The following is a 15000-nucleotide window of genomic DNA, read 5'->3' on the forward strand; positions in this document are numbered from 1 at the left end:
CTGCTGGTGAAGGCATGGCGTGACAACAATAGACGGAATTCCCGACTTTGACAAAGACGTTTATTCTCATTTCAAAAGAGACGTCTAAAATTAAAGAAATGAACAGAGCTGAAATAACAGACAAATTAATAAATCTGGTTCGGCAAATCATTGTGCGTGTATGTGTGTGTGTGTGTGTGTGTGTGTGTGTGTGTGTGTGTGTGTGTGTGTGTGTGTGTGTATTGCAAATATATTTTGGGGTACAACAAGGAGGATATAAAGCAAGTGAGCTGGAGCTGAGTGTACCATCTCCAAGCATATTATTATCCCAGGAAACTGGTAACACAAACCTACACACACACACACACACACACACACACACACACACACACACACACACACACACACGCACACACGCATGCACACACACACACCTCCCCACAGTGGTGACAGAACCCCACCCCCCACCCCCATCAGCCCGCCTCCTCCGGCTAGATGGAGGATCCATTATTAATGTTCAGTTCTATTCAGAGCCACAAACATCACATCCACATGTCCTCAAAGCCCCTCTGCAGGGACACCACCTGAACAACACTGCAGCCAGACACACAGACACACACACACACACACACACACACACACACCCACACACACACACACACACACACACACACACACACACACACACACACACACACACACACACACAAAGGATATGATAGAGATACTGTACACATCATGCATCAAACACATGACTCCATCACACTGTATGGTCTCATCAAAAATACATGCTGATCCCTCACTGAGCTGAGCTGATTACAGACACCTGCACAGGTGAGCAGACACCTGCACAGGCTGTGTCTGCTCATCATACTCACCTTCCAGCTCCTCCTTCTCATAGTGGATGTTCAGCACCGAGCTGGTCCCTCCCTGGTCTACCACCACCTCCTCGTCTGGCCTCTGAGGGACAAACACACAGCAACACACACAAAAGACACGTTAGCATAATGCCATTATGATTATTATTGTTAGTGATATTCAATGTGGATGATACAAGTGTTTGTAACAGGTGGCTGTGAGCATGACCCCATGGTCCATAAGTGAGTGTTTGTGGAACAATCTCACTACGCCATGTGAACGGCTTCCTTCGCTTCCAGAGCTGTGCGTGACGGGAGGGCTGAGAGGTCATGACGTCCAGAGAGGTGTCCTTTTAAACACACTGAGGCTGTAACGGAGCCACTAATTGGTCAAACTGGCAAGAGCTTTTCAAAGATCAGCATCAAATTCCAGACAGTCTATTCTCAGACTGTCGGGCACAGACACAGACAGGACGGGCACAGACGCACGCACGCATGCACGCACACACACGCGCGCGCGCACGCGCACATGCGAGATAGACTCAGTATGGAAGACAAAGCGTGCAGGTGGAGAAGGTGCTGGCCAGAGCAATTTAGAGAGAGAGTGGCGTCAGCGGAGGACCAAAATGCTAGCCTGGGTAAATGTGCAATCAGTCACAAGACTGATAGCACATAGATAGAGGTCACGTGGAGGCTGGGTTTACCCAGGCTACCAAAATGCGTGACTCATTAAGCCAATGAACAGCCAGGAAGGGGTCTCGCGCTACTTTTACATGCTAAAATAAAGCTGTGAATTTGATTCTAAAAAAAAAAAAAAAAAAACTTTCAAAGTACAACACAAACTGTCCATTTTGTTGCAACTCGACACTCAGTGCTGCTTAATCCAGAGCCTTACTTCCTGGACCTCTTGAGAGTAAAAACAACTGGTCCATTGGAGTGAATGGAGATGTCGTGACTCTTCTATATACATGGCTCTGGTGCTGGCTATACTATCCAGGACAAATCTCATCAAATCAAATGAGCAGAATGGCAGCTCCATCAGTGGAGCTGCTGTTGGCAGATTGCCACAGGGCAGAGCTGTGTTTTGCCGCCCCTATGAGAAACAGTGCTTTTTGCTTACTTCATGTTGTGAGTGCATTACCCATGGTCATGTTTTAGATGAGGGCAGTTTATTGTGGGAATCCCCAGAGTGGAAGTTACTGGAGTTATTGTTATTGTGATCTCTCTCTCTCTTCTCTCTATATATGCCAAGTAACTTCTAATCTCTAGTAGCCCCAACCACAATATAGATGAACATACATATGGATGGAGTTTGTTCAACCCACACAATATTTGCTGACAGAAATGTAACTGTTCACTCTCTGACAGTTTGCACTTTTGTGTAAATACAGTTTCCTTCCTCTCTCCATAACACATCTGTGTACTGTATGCGAGCATATGTAGGCAATGGCTGCAGAGTTGGCTGGAACTGTTTCTATGAAAATCAATAGCTGAAATCAATAAAGACAAATGGGGGTGAGGGGGGGTTGTACAATTCTCCAAATGCCCGCCAACAGCAATTAATACAATCAATGCAATCTTTGACTAACCTCTAACTGTAAACACGCACTTGATATATAGTAAGAATATAGGATAGTAAGAATATACCGGTAGTAAGTATTTGATGACAAAATTATCCCACTTTAAAGACTTTGGTTCTTTTTACTACCATTAAAGTTGATAGTTAAATTAATAAAATAAATTGGCATGACAGACATGCTGGTATGCTGCTGTAAGACCTTGATTATTGGACAATTCTTTCAATATCATTGACCGTTCAAATCCGGGGCACCTTCATAACTGCTTTACATCCATGTTTATCCAGACTAATAAGCAGTCAGGACTTTTGAATTTAACAAAAATATGTTGATTCAACATATTTAAAATATTTCAGCCCTACATCACGGATGACATCACAATTAGTCGAGCAACAGACACTCCTGTGCGCAGAGTCGCAGAGTAGCAGACAGACAGACAGACAGACAGACACTCCTGGAATTATTAGCCTAGATCACGGATGACATCACTCAAGTGACATACATACAGACAGACAGACAGACAGACAGACAGACAGACAGACAGACAGACAGACAGACAGACAGATACTCATGTGCGCAGACATACAGACAGACAGACAGACAGACAGACAGACAGACAGACAGACAGACAGACAGACAGATACGATTTATTTTATGCATTTACAGTAGGCCAGATTGACACTCTCTCTTTATTCTCTCTCACTCTCTTCCATGCTTACACACACAACACACACACATTGTGAAGTCATCCACTCCATTGTGGTGTCATGCACTCCATTGACATTGATTTTGTGGACCAACATTTTTTGGTGGACCAACCAACAGGGTTATAGATCTCTAGACGAAAAGCAACCGCCTTCTTCAGGCACACAGAGTTGGATAATGACTGGTCAGAGCTAAGAATGTGGTGGTGACGGTAATGAGCTCAACAACACGGTAGAGTCACATGACCGTAGTATTGGGAAAAGCTTTGTGCTTTGTGTTTATGACTCACCTCCAACTACCAGTTTTCAATGTATGTTTGTAAATTTCCTCTGAGGACAATAAAATACATTTATTCTATTCTATGTATTCTGATACATCATCACATGGCCATCTTGGTAGGAAAATAACAGGTGATTGAGTAACAGGTGACGACAGTCAGCCACCACAGCCAATGAACTGTCTATATTGTATGGCAGCATATTGGTAGGAAATGCATGTGACAGCATGGGACTGAATTATATTTGCATGATCTCACTGCAGACCCTCATTCATATCACAGGCATAAACGAATCTGACCAATCACATCACAGCCACAGGCATAAACTAATCTGACTTTTATGGACCATCATCACAGACTTGGAGCAGAGCCATTCTTTTGACATTTAGCACAGCAGTTGTGTGTGTGTGTGTGTGTGTGTGTGTGTGTGTGTGTGTGTGTGTGTGTGTGTCCATTCCTGGCCTCCAAAGAATGTGTGCGAGGACTCCTCAATAAGTCAATAAGTCTCCCCTCCCAGAGCTTGAGCTGTGGTGCCAACACAGCCTGTGAAGATCTCCAGTCTCTGTCACGCAGCAGTTCACTCTAATTGGTGGCTCCAGCATGCAGCTAGCAGTCAGTCACTAGCAGCACACACTGCTCCAGCATGCAGCTAGCAGTCAGTCACTAGTAGCACACACTGCTCCAGCATGCAGCTAGCAGTCAGTCACTAGTAGCACACACTGCTCCAGCATGCAAGCTAGCAGTCAGTCACTAGTAGCACACACTGCTCCAGCATGCAGCTAGCAGTCACTAGCAGCACACACTGCTCCAGCATGCAGCTAGCAGTCAGTCACTAGTAGCACACACTGCTCCAGCATGCAGCTAGCAGTCAGTCACTAGTAGCCCACACTGCTCCAGCATGCAGCTAGCAGTCACTAGCAGCACACACTGCTCCAGCATGCAGCTAGCAGTCAGTCACTAGCAGCACACACTGCTCCAGCATGCAGCTAGCAGTCAGTCACTAGGAGCACACACTGCTCCAGCATGCAGCTAGCAGTCACTAGCAGCACACACTGCGGCTCAGACTGCTGCATGAGTCATGACTACCACAGGGGCAAAAAGGAAGGCACTGTCTGGTTGCAGCACAGTCGAGACGAGCTAACTGAAAATGGCCTATCTGTCAGGACACTGTGAAAGAGGCGAGTCCTCGTGTATTCTGGTCTGGCTTATGAGGAAATACATACTGTACGTGTCCTTTAATGCAAGTGATTGGTTTCTTTATCAAAACCCTTCAGGCCATAACATCTCTCCATACTATAATTCGAGAGCCGGTGGCACCGCACAATTGTTCGGTTGTGATGTCATCAGTGATGTTACTCGAGCAACTGTGATGTCATTAGTGATGTCATAAGCGGTGTTACTCGAGCAGTTGTGTTTAGTTGTGATGTCATCAGCGATGTCACTCGAGCAACTGTGACGTCATTAGTGATGCCATAAGTGATGTCACTCGAGCAGTTGTCATTAGTGATGTAATAAATCCTTCCAGGCAGAGGTTATAAGTAGGAGCAGCATACAAGTGTACTTGCACTGTGTTATCCCACTGTTAAGTACAAGGATTTATCAATAAAACCATAAAGACATCTGCATGATTCTGATTGATCACATGGAGCGGGTTCCAATCTCTACTACTATAATTGGAGGTCCTGTGGCGGCATGGTGCACAATTGCCCAACTTCCATTCTGACAGTCATAAATCCCTCTCAACTCATGCATTGTGACATCATCTGTCAGTACGTTTACATGCAGTTAAGTCGAGCTACATTATGGTTATAGCTTGATTAGGCTATTTACTCTGACTACTGTATTGTCCCAGTATACAAACACGGGTGGGAAATCGATTTTTTGATGGAATCATGTTGCCTCCGCTACGATAGGTGGCGAAATATGCACTTTCCTGGCAGGGTCCACCAATTCTGACAGCTGGTAGCAGCAATTAATAATGTAGCTATTTAATAAAAAAAATGATATAATTATACAAACGTTTCCCCTCAAAACGATCACTTCTGGCCCATATAATAGTGTGTTTATGTTGAGAGATGCTGCGCCCTGTGTGTATTTTAGTGATAGGACATTGTTTTGCTGTGTTCTGTGTTTATGTGGTCGAGTGAGGTTGTGTTTATGTGGAGAGAGAGAGCGCCGATAAACCGTCCAAACGCAGGGATGGTCAGGTAACACAAAGCTGCCCCTTGTTAGCTCAATACAGTTGAAACGAAGATATTCCATTAAATAAATCATTTTGACTTTTTTTTTTTACTAAAATGCCATTTAGTTTGAGTCACATTTTAGCCATCTGAAATGTTTTAGTTTTAGTCTAGTTTTAGTTTACTAAATATCATTCGATTTTAGTTGACTGAATCTATGGTTTAGTCGACTAAAATCTAAAAGGCTGTTAAAATGTAATGAATCATTTAAATGTTTCTCTAGAATTTCCAAACTCGTTGGAAAGATCTATTAATCTAGTTTTTATTTGTTGACAAAAATGTCAATAGATTTCCTCATCGTTTTTGTGATCACAACTTTATTTTAGTCAGTTTTAGCCTAGTTTTCATCAGTGAAAAAGGGTAGTTTTAGTCTAGTTTTAGTTTTAGTGTTAGAAATTAACAGGGATACATCGATGAGTGCTTTGAGGCAAGCAACCTGTAGAGCTGGTGTTCATCTTCTTTTTCACTCTTTTCTATATTTACTTTCTCTAGATTCATTGTTAATCAAAGTAGTACGTTTATTTGGCTTAGTTAGAACTACACAATGTGGCATCAAGGCATGTTCTTTTTTGCATTTCTGGCTAGCGGAGTACTTTAGTGCTTTGTTGTGACCTGAAATACCCTCGGAGCAGAGGAGGAAATACAAGAGCTGCAGAACAGGAAGGATACAATGGTTAAGGAAGAGGAGATATACAATATACTAGCCATTCCCAACCTGTGGGCCAGGGCAACCGCTTGTTGCTTCAGGCAGTGGCATTTTTAGATCCTTTTTAGGGTGCTGGAGCACCCCTAAAAGATGCAGATGTGTGCGCTCACTCCATGAGGCGTGTTGCTGCTTTGATGGCCCTGTTCGGTGGAACAGGTGTGGAGTTCTGTACAGTGGCGTCCTGATCAACGCCCTGTCCTTTTACCAGATTTTATCTGAGGTACGTGTCGGGCTCCTTCTCTAGTTATGTGCTCCAGGCACGAACACAGGACCTGTGAGGGGTTCCTGTTCACCCTTTCAGCTTGTTGCCTGTCGGGCTACATGTACGTCCTGGTCGGCAGGCTCTGTGTTTTTTGTTGATGTTCAAGAGGATAAAAAGTAATAGTACATCCACAAACCTTCAAGGTAGGTGCAGGGCCAGAAGAAGTCGATATTAAAGGAACGAAGGTCCGCAATGTAGCTCCCATCAAAAATGTTTATTGGACAAACCCGATGTGATATTTCGAGCTAATGCTCTCCAGATATGTTCAAGAGGCCCTTTGACCCTTGTCCTAATCTGTTGGGTGGGCACTGGACAGCCTTGAGAACAGACCCTTTGGTAACAGAGGATCTTCAATAGAGTAGCGCAGGAACGAGTCCTAAGATTTTTGAAGTATAAATGCAATCTTTTTTTTAATCGCGATTTTCAGAAAACGCTTCAAAAATGAGAAAATTGGTCCTCATTTGTGAAGAATATCTTGCTGAACACAAAGTTCGCACTTTCATAAACTTTTGTTAACCAGAGACCTTATTTCAGGCATTTAACCCAAATCCCTACACAAAAATGCCATTGTCTTCCCGACGAGGGAACCAGGAAGTGCATCACTTCTGGCTTGGCCTACACAAACCCGTCATCCCTGCAGTAATCTATTGGGAGGCTTACAGGAAACAGAGGGGGTTCAGTTGGGAGGCTTACAGGAAACAGAGGAACTTCAGTTGGGAGACCCCTCTGTTTTCTATGAACTAAAGCTCCTCTGATCCCTGGGAGACTCACAGGAAACAGAGGGAGGTTTACAGGAAACAGAGGGAGGTTTACAGGAAACAGAGGAGCTGCGGTTGGGAGGCTCATCTCCTGCACACACTGCAGTTCCTCCTTCATGTCCTTAATGTGGAGCTCCTCCTCAATTATGCCTGTGGATTTCTTTTCCAGCTCCTCCTCAGTCAAGACAGGCTTGGTGGGGGTCTGGGGAGGTGGAGAGGTGGGAGTTGAATCCTCCTTCACATTCTCTTTGCCGCTCGCTTGGTCTCTGCTGTCCCGGTCCCTGTCGTTGATCATGCTGTCTACTCGGCAGACGGGGTCAGCGGACCCGTGGTGCTCTCTCTCCCAGCTCTCAGGAATCAGAGGATCTTTGGTTTGGAGGCTCACAGCAATCAGAGGAGCTTCAGTTGTGAGGCTTATAGGAAAATATGAAATATCCACATTTTTTTCTGTCACAAACTTGTTGACATCCACATCCTCAGGAAGGAATTCTTTCCAGCTGAGGCCCGCGTCCCTCCACATGGCACCTGCCTTTTGATGGCTCATTCCTTTGCAGAGCAGGGTGAGGACTTGGACCAGCAGGCCTCCAGCTTGGCCAAAAGGGAGCAAAGCCTTGGAGATCTCCCTGAAGAGCTGTCCCATCGGGATACTTTCCTCGTGGAGCATGGGGGTGATGAGCTCGGCCAGGTAAAGCCAGATGTGAGGGATGTCTAAGGCCAAGTCCTCAGCCACCTCCAGGATCTCCTGAACCCCTTTGTAGTACTGCTCTGTTGGCAGGACGCCGGTCTTAATGAGCTGGTCCAGCAGCAGACCCATGTGCTCCCTGGCGATGGTGCTGCGGTCCAGCGTCGACTCCATGCCTTTCCGCACAAACACAAACAGCAGCTGGGTGCTGTTCATCTCCTGCACACACTGCAGCGCCTCCTTCATGTCGTTGATTTGGAGGTACTCCTCAATGATGCTTGTAGATTTATTTTCCAGCTCCTCCTCGGGCTTGGTGGGGGTCTGGGGAGGTGGAGGGGTGAGAACTGACTCCTGTTTCACATTCCCCTTGCTCCTGGCTTGATCTCTGCTGCCCTGGTCCCTGTCGATCATGCTGTCTACTCGGCAAACAGGGTCATCCGACCCGTGGTGCTCTCTCTCCCGGCTCTCAGGAATCAGACAATCTTTGTTTGGGAGACTCACAGAAACCAGAGGAACTTCAGTTGGGAGGCCCACAGGAAAATATGAAATATCCACATTGTTTTCTGTCACAAACTTGTTGACATCCACATGTTCAGGAAGGAATTCTTTCCAGCTGAGGCCTGAGTCCCTCCACATGGCACCTGCCATTTTATGGCTCATTCCTTTGCAGAGCAGGGTGAGGACTTGAACCAGCAGGCCTCCAGCTTGGCCCAGAGGGATCAAAGCCTTGGAGATCTCCCTGAAGAGCTGTCCCATCGGGATGCCTTCCTCATGGAGCATGGGGGTGATGAGCTCGGCCAGGTTCAGCCAGATGTGAGGGATGTCTAAGGCTAAGTCCTCAGCCACCTCCAGGATCTCCTGAAGCCCTTTGTGGTACTGCTGTGTTGGCAGGCCGCCAGTCTTGATGAGCTGGTGCAGCAGCACGCCCATGTGCTCCCTCGCGATGGTACTGCGGTCCAGCGTCGACTCCAGGCCTTTCCGCACAAACACAAATAGCAGCTGGGTGTTATTCATCTCCTGCACACACTGCAGCGCCTCCTTCATGTCGTTGATGTGGAGGTACTCCTCAATGATGCCGGTGGATTTCTTTTCCAGCTCCTCCTCAGTCAAGGCAGGCTTGGTGGGGGTCTGGGGAGGGGGAGGGTTTGGAGCTGACTCCTGCTTCACATTCTCTTTGGTCCTGGATTGGTCTCTGCTGCCCCGGTCCCTGTCGTTGGTCATCCTCTCTACTTGGCAGACGGGGTCGGCAGACCTGCGGTGCTCTCTCTCCCAGTTTCGCTCCTCATTCACCTGGCTGAAGCTGCGCTTGGTGACGGTTAGTCGGTTCCGTGCGTCCCGTTTATCAAAGCGGTCATTGCTGCGGTCGGACCGGTCAAACTGGTTACCGCGATCTCGACTTGAGGTGTTTCTATGAAGCACTCGTCTGTCTGAGTCCAGGGAGGGGCCTGAGGAGAAAGCAGGCTGCTGCAGGGCTGAGAACCTGTTCAGAGTGCTGGTGGCCAGGCGACCGCCTGAATCTGCAGGCTTGGCACTGGTGCCACCTCTGCTGCCTTTACCCCAGGTGCCATATGTGCCTTTACCGCCGGGGGCAAGCAGCTGATTGTTGAAGTCAAGTACAGGAGTCTTGTTGATCTTGATGAGGCGGTAGGTGTCGATGGGCCGGGTCTTGGTGGAGATGGGCACCATGTTCCAGCCCTCATCCTGGGATGAGCTACCGCGGCCCAGGGTGTGAGGGCCTCCACGGCCCCCGGGACCCCCTCCGCCCACCTTGCCACCTGGGCCTCCACCTGACTCCTTCTTGGAGATAAGGGCCTGCTGAACCTCCATCTGCTCCCTGTGCTCCTCCAGCTCAGCATCTTTGTGGACCTGGTCAATGGTCTTGGGTCCCTGTTCGCCTCGCCTGGGAAACCAGTTTTTCCATCGGAGGTCCAGTACATCCTGCAGCATAAAGCGGATCCTGGAAGAGGTCTTCCTCTCCTTGATAATCTTCTCCATCTGGTTGAAGTACTGGTCCATACGAGGATTGGCCTTCTCGAAGTCCAGGTCTTTGCCGATAGTGGAAAGCAATCTGCACAGGCACTCCAGGGACTGCTCTGACTCATCGTTCTTGAGCAACTTTATGATGCAGTCATGCATGATGACCTCGGTCAGCATCTTCACCTTGAACAGCTCACCGATGAACTTGATGTTGCCCAGTGAGCGTCTCCTGGCCTTTTCCTTAGACACCTCCAGCTCCTCTCTGAGCCGCTGCTCCTCATCCCCTGAGGCAGCGTCCAGCTCTTTCTGCTTGTTCTCAAAGATCTTATTGTCATCCTTGTCCTTCTCAAACTCCTTCTGGCACCGGTTGAGTAGCAACTTGCGGAAGTTCACAGTTTCTTCCGGCTTATCTGTGGTGGGGACTTTCAGCTCCATAAGGCAGTGGCACATGTTGGCGTAGGTCACCGAGAAGTTAGACTCGGAGATGGCCTTCTCGAAGATTAGGTCTATGACTCCTTTCAACCTCTCCTCTGTGTCTATGCGCAGCTGTGTCACCTGCTTCACCAGCTGTTTAAACATCTGCGGGGTCAGCTTGTTCAGGATGCTGCGAACGCAGTTGAAGAGCTCCTGGGTCTCCTCGGATTCCTCTGGTCGGTGGGTGCGGGCCGTCTTCTTCGCCGAGGGCTCCCAGGCCTTCTCAGCCTTGTTGAGCTGCACATCATCGTCGAGTGTCATGATCTTCCTCTGCGAACGAGGCACCCCACCAACACCGATGCCCATGCCTACAGGTGGTCCTCTGCCTCCTCCTCCCATGCCAGGCCTGCCAAGGCTGGCAAAGCAGGGTGTGAAGTCAGGGCCGCAGTTGATCCATGGTAGATTACTGGGGTCCAGTTGATGCAGAGGGGCTTTATTAGGCGTGTCTAGAACAACATCAATGATGGCTGGTAGACCCTCAGGCTTAGTTATGCTGGCGGAGATAAACTGCAAGCCTAGAAGGAACTCTCTGTCATAATGCTTCCTCTCTTCTGGGTTGAGGGCCATTGTTTGTTCAAGATGGAAATCTCTCACCATGTTTTACCACAAGGTAGATCCTAGTAGAGTCTAGGGCCTAGAAGGTCAACTAGTATGGCCTACTCGTCCTAGTTATACACAGGCAGGGAAGGATTTATGGTGTCACTTATGATGTCATCAGTGATGTCACTCGAGCAATTGTTTGTCATCAGTGATGATGTCATCAGTGATGTCACTTGAGCATTGTGAGGTGATGTCACTTCAGCAATGACTATTGACAGTCATTGATGACGTCATGGTTTTAAGCCATAAAACGCCAAAAGAGATGGTGTTAAAAAGATCTCGCCAATTTTTCAGTCTGCCTGTAGACCAGAGAGAAGCACAACTTAGCGTAGCGGCAGAATTTTCGGGTTCTTACTTATTTTTGTTAAATTGCCACTTCTATTCACTCAGCGTGGTCAGCAGAAAGGGCTTTGACTCGTCTTCAACCGTAGGTTAACTGTTAGTTCACCTACAAGGACTACTTACTGAGTCAGACGAGGGCCCAGGAACGTTGACGTTGTTTATTTGTTCTTTTCGTTACAGGAATCAGACCAGGACAGGCAGGTGCAGGTAGGTGATCAGGTGACAGCCTACATTCACACAGGACGCCGAACGTAAACAGAACTGAAGCTTGAAGCAGGCACAAGCTGAACGTACGCCTTGTTGTTCACACAAGACGCCTTCTCTTTTCCTCTCCGCTCCTCTCAGCGCCTACTCTCGCGCCTTGAACCCGCCCACCCACAACTCCCAATAGACTTCATGCCTCATGGCTTCACGGCTTCAGCGTGTGTAGTCAAAGAAGGGACGACAAAGTGAAATCATGAAGTGTTGCAAACACATTTCTATCTTGTGGCCATCTACAATGATATGTAGACTATCGATCTGATCTGAAGAAACACGTCTCCACAGACATGAGAGAGAAAGAGGAATAAACACAGATTGTTTGTGCGAGCACATGTGGACAGATTGGTGAGTTGCAATTGTTTGTATAGCCTATATGTTCACGCGAGGAAAATACGCCCAGTGTATTTGATACTGGATCCAAACATGTGTTTAATATGCATCAAATCCTATCCTTAACAAGCCCGCCCCCCCCACGGTCTGCAGCAATATTGTCCATTTTAAACCGGTCCAGTGTAGAAAAAATAGTTGGGAACACTGTTATAAAGCAAATACGCACAGCTCTCTCTCCATTTGATGTCATCCACCCCACTGACCCCCTTTATCCAATTGGCATGAACACAAAAATGCACACAGACTTGATCTGACCTCAGTGCCAAATGTCTCCCTCCTGGGGCTAAAGCGGTGCCCGCTAAAGCATGGTGAACTTTCTGTGGATCGACCGACTGACCAACCGAGTGACGAGGTGCTGGCCATGATGGCCACATCAGTAATGTTATCTTCGATCTATCTATTTACAGTATATAAAAGGGAGCTTAGGGCTCTGTCTGTTTGTTTATCTATCTGTCTGTCTGTCCCACTGATGACATCATCAGTGATCGATAAATTCACACACACACACACACACAAACATTCAGTGGTCAGAGGCATTGTGACACACACACACAAAGTCCCAGTGATGATGCGCGCGCGCGCGCACACACACACACACACACACACACACACACAGATTGTGCCATCATCAATGATGTCAGAGGCATTGTGACCACACACACACACACGTCCCAGTGATGATGCACACACACACAAATTGTGCCATCATCAGTGATGTCATAAATTGTGACATCATTAGTGATATCAGAGGCATTGTGACATCATCAGTGATCTCATAAGAGGTTGAGATGTCATCAGTGATGTCATAAAAGCAGATGTGACATCATCAGTGATGTCATAAGAGCAAAATCAAGTCCCAGGGGCAGACACTGAAAGAAGTGGGAGTCTGGCTTCAGACCCCTGTCTTCATCCATGGAGAGCTGTATGTTGCCAGCTCCAGGAGGTGATCCAGCATCCCTGAAGTATGCCATCAAGGAGCAGCCAGGGCGAGGCCATGCAGCACCCGGCTGCGTATGCAAGCTGCAGGGACAGCTGTAGCGGCCGTGCCTAGGAATCAAGCGTGCGAGCCCCCGAGATGCCGTCATCAAATTCTCACTGGTGACATGAGCAATTGTGATATCGCCAGTGGTGTAAGGTACAGACTACAGAGTACAGACACATGATGGAGGGACAGAATGTAGGGAGTGGATGGATAAATCCAGGTGGTAAAGCAATGCAAACTGCAATAAAACACCACAGAAGATATCACCAGTGATGTCAGTCGAGCAATTGTGATGTCACCAGTGAGTGATGTGACTCCAGCAATTGTGAGATTGCCAGTGATGTCATCAGTGATGTCACTCGAACAATTGCAATGTCCATCGCATTGTCATCGATGATGTCATTCAAAATTCAAGTTTCAAGATTCAATTTAATAGCCACATTAATTACATTACAAAAACAAGGAATTTGACTTAGTGCATATATATGCGGTGCATAATATGCACCGCAGTGGTCACATCAATAGTAGCGACGAAGCAATACTGAAAAACAATCACAAAAAGTGCAAAATATAAAGTCCTCGCCCCCTGGGTGTGGGGGGTGATAGTCCTGATTTGTGCAAGCTTTCGGGGTCACGTTGAAGAGGCGGATGGCAGTTGTGTAAACTGTCCGTGACGAGGTTCTGGTACATGTAGTGCCAGACATCAGCCTTCTGGCATCGGTGAGCCCAAAAGGGTTTATGACCTGGGTGGGAGGGGCAGCCCATGATGTTCTGAGACCACATCACACACACAAACAAACACAAACACAGTGGCAGTGTGTAGGTCCTGAAGGGATGGCAAGCTCCATCCAACCACCTTTTCAGCATGGTGGATAATACACCAGTCTGGTGATGTCCTTGAAGGCAGGTCCTGCAGCATACCAAACGGTGATGGAGGCAAGGATGGACTCGAAGGTGGGGGTGAAGAGTACCAACACTGACTTTGGCCATGCGCCAAATACATCCTGTTGTGCCTTCTTGGTGTGAGCTCTGATGTTCAGCTCCCATTTCAGTTCCCAGCTGATTGCAGCCAGTTAGCAAAAGTGATAAGGAAAGGTGGACCTGCGTTCATCCTGTAGTCCACACCACGGCAGTGATGCCGCCCTATGGAGCTCCATGGGCAGCTGGCATGAGTGATGTGAAGCCGAGGGGTTCCAGGCCTTCTCATCCTTGTTCACCTGCACGTTGTCATCGGGTATCATGTTGGTGATCTTCCTCGGCTCTTTCCTCTTGCCCTGTTGGGTGCAAGGCGGCTCACCGACACCGATGTCCATGCCTGGAGGTGGTCCTCTGCCCCCTCCCATGGCAGGCCTGCCAAGGTTGGCAAAGGAGGGTGTTCATTCCTTGTAGACTGGTGGTCCAGTTGAGGCAGGGGGGTCTTATTAGGCTTGTCTAGAACAACTTCACTGATGGCTGGCAGACCCTCAGGCTTGGTCATGCTGGCAGAGATGAACTGCAAGCCCAGAAGGAACTCCCTGTCATATTGCTTGAGGGGCTTTGCTTGTTCAAGATGGTAATCCATGACAATGTTTTGTTTGTAAAAAAAATACTTGATTGATCCTATTTATACTACCAGCAGGGAAGGATTTATGACATCACTGATGATACAATGGGTAGTAGAGAAGTCAGTGAGTGATGTCATCAGTGATGATGTCATCAGTGATGTCATCAGTGATGAGGTCATCAGTGATGAGGTCATCAGTTATGTCACTTGAGCAATGACGGTTCAGTCGTCAATCTTCTTCATATATACTTAATATCATAAATTACTTGATCAACAACAGTGACATGTGACACATCAAAATGTCCATTGAACTGAAAACTGATTATGTTACTTATGCATACACATTGAACCATCATCAGTAACATCACTGGTGTCAGCAATTACTGAT

The 15000-nt window shown here is 47.5% G+C and overlaps 1 protein-coding gene and 1 pseudogene across 2 annotated transcripts in view; both read right to left on the minus strand.

Moving 5' to 3' along the window:
• slc4a8 (solute carrier family 4 member 8) overlaps positions 1 to 15000 on the minus strand; it is a gene marked incomplete at both ends in the record, with an annotated part of 93091 nt that overhangs the window by 58835 nt on the left and 19256 nt on the right. Inside the window, one exon of the mRNA XM_083661949.1 lies at positions 858 to 939. Within this exon, the coding sequence (XP_083518075.1) occupies positions 858 to 939 (82 nt within the window). The remainder of the gene's footprint in view (positions 1 to 857; positions 940 to 15000) is intronic.
• Positions 7280 to 11061, minus strand: LOC310799198 (eukaryotic translation initiation factor 4 gamma 1 pseudogene; annotated as a pseudogene). Its single transcript has 2 exons — positions 7417 to 11061; positions 7280 to 7291 (listed from the first exon to the last, which is right to left on the minus strand). The product of its transcript is annotated as a eukaryotic translation initiation factor 4 gamma 1 pseudogene (transcript).

Source organism: Poromitra crassiceps (assembly GCF_964638095.1).
Source record: "Poromitra crassiceps genome assembly, chromosome: 27".
Lineage (NCBI taxonomy): Eukaryota > Metazoa > Chordata > Actinopteri > Beryciformes > Melamphaidae > Poromitra > Poromitra crassiceps.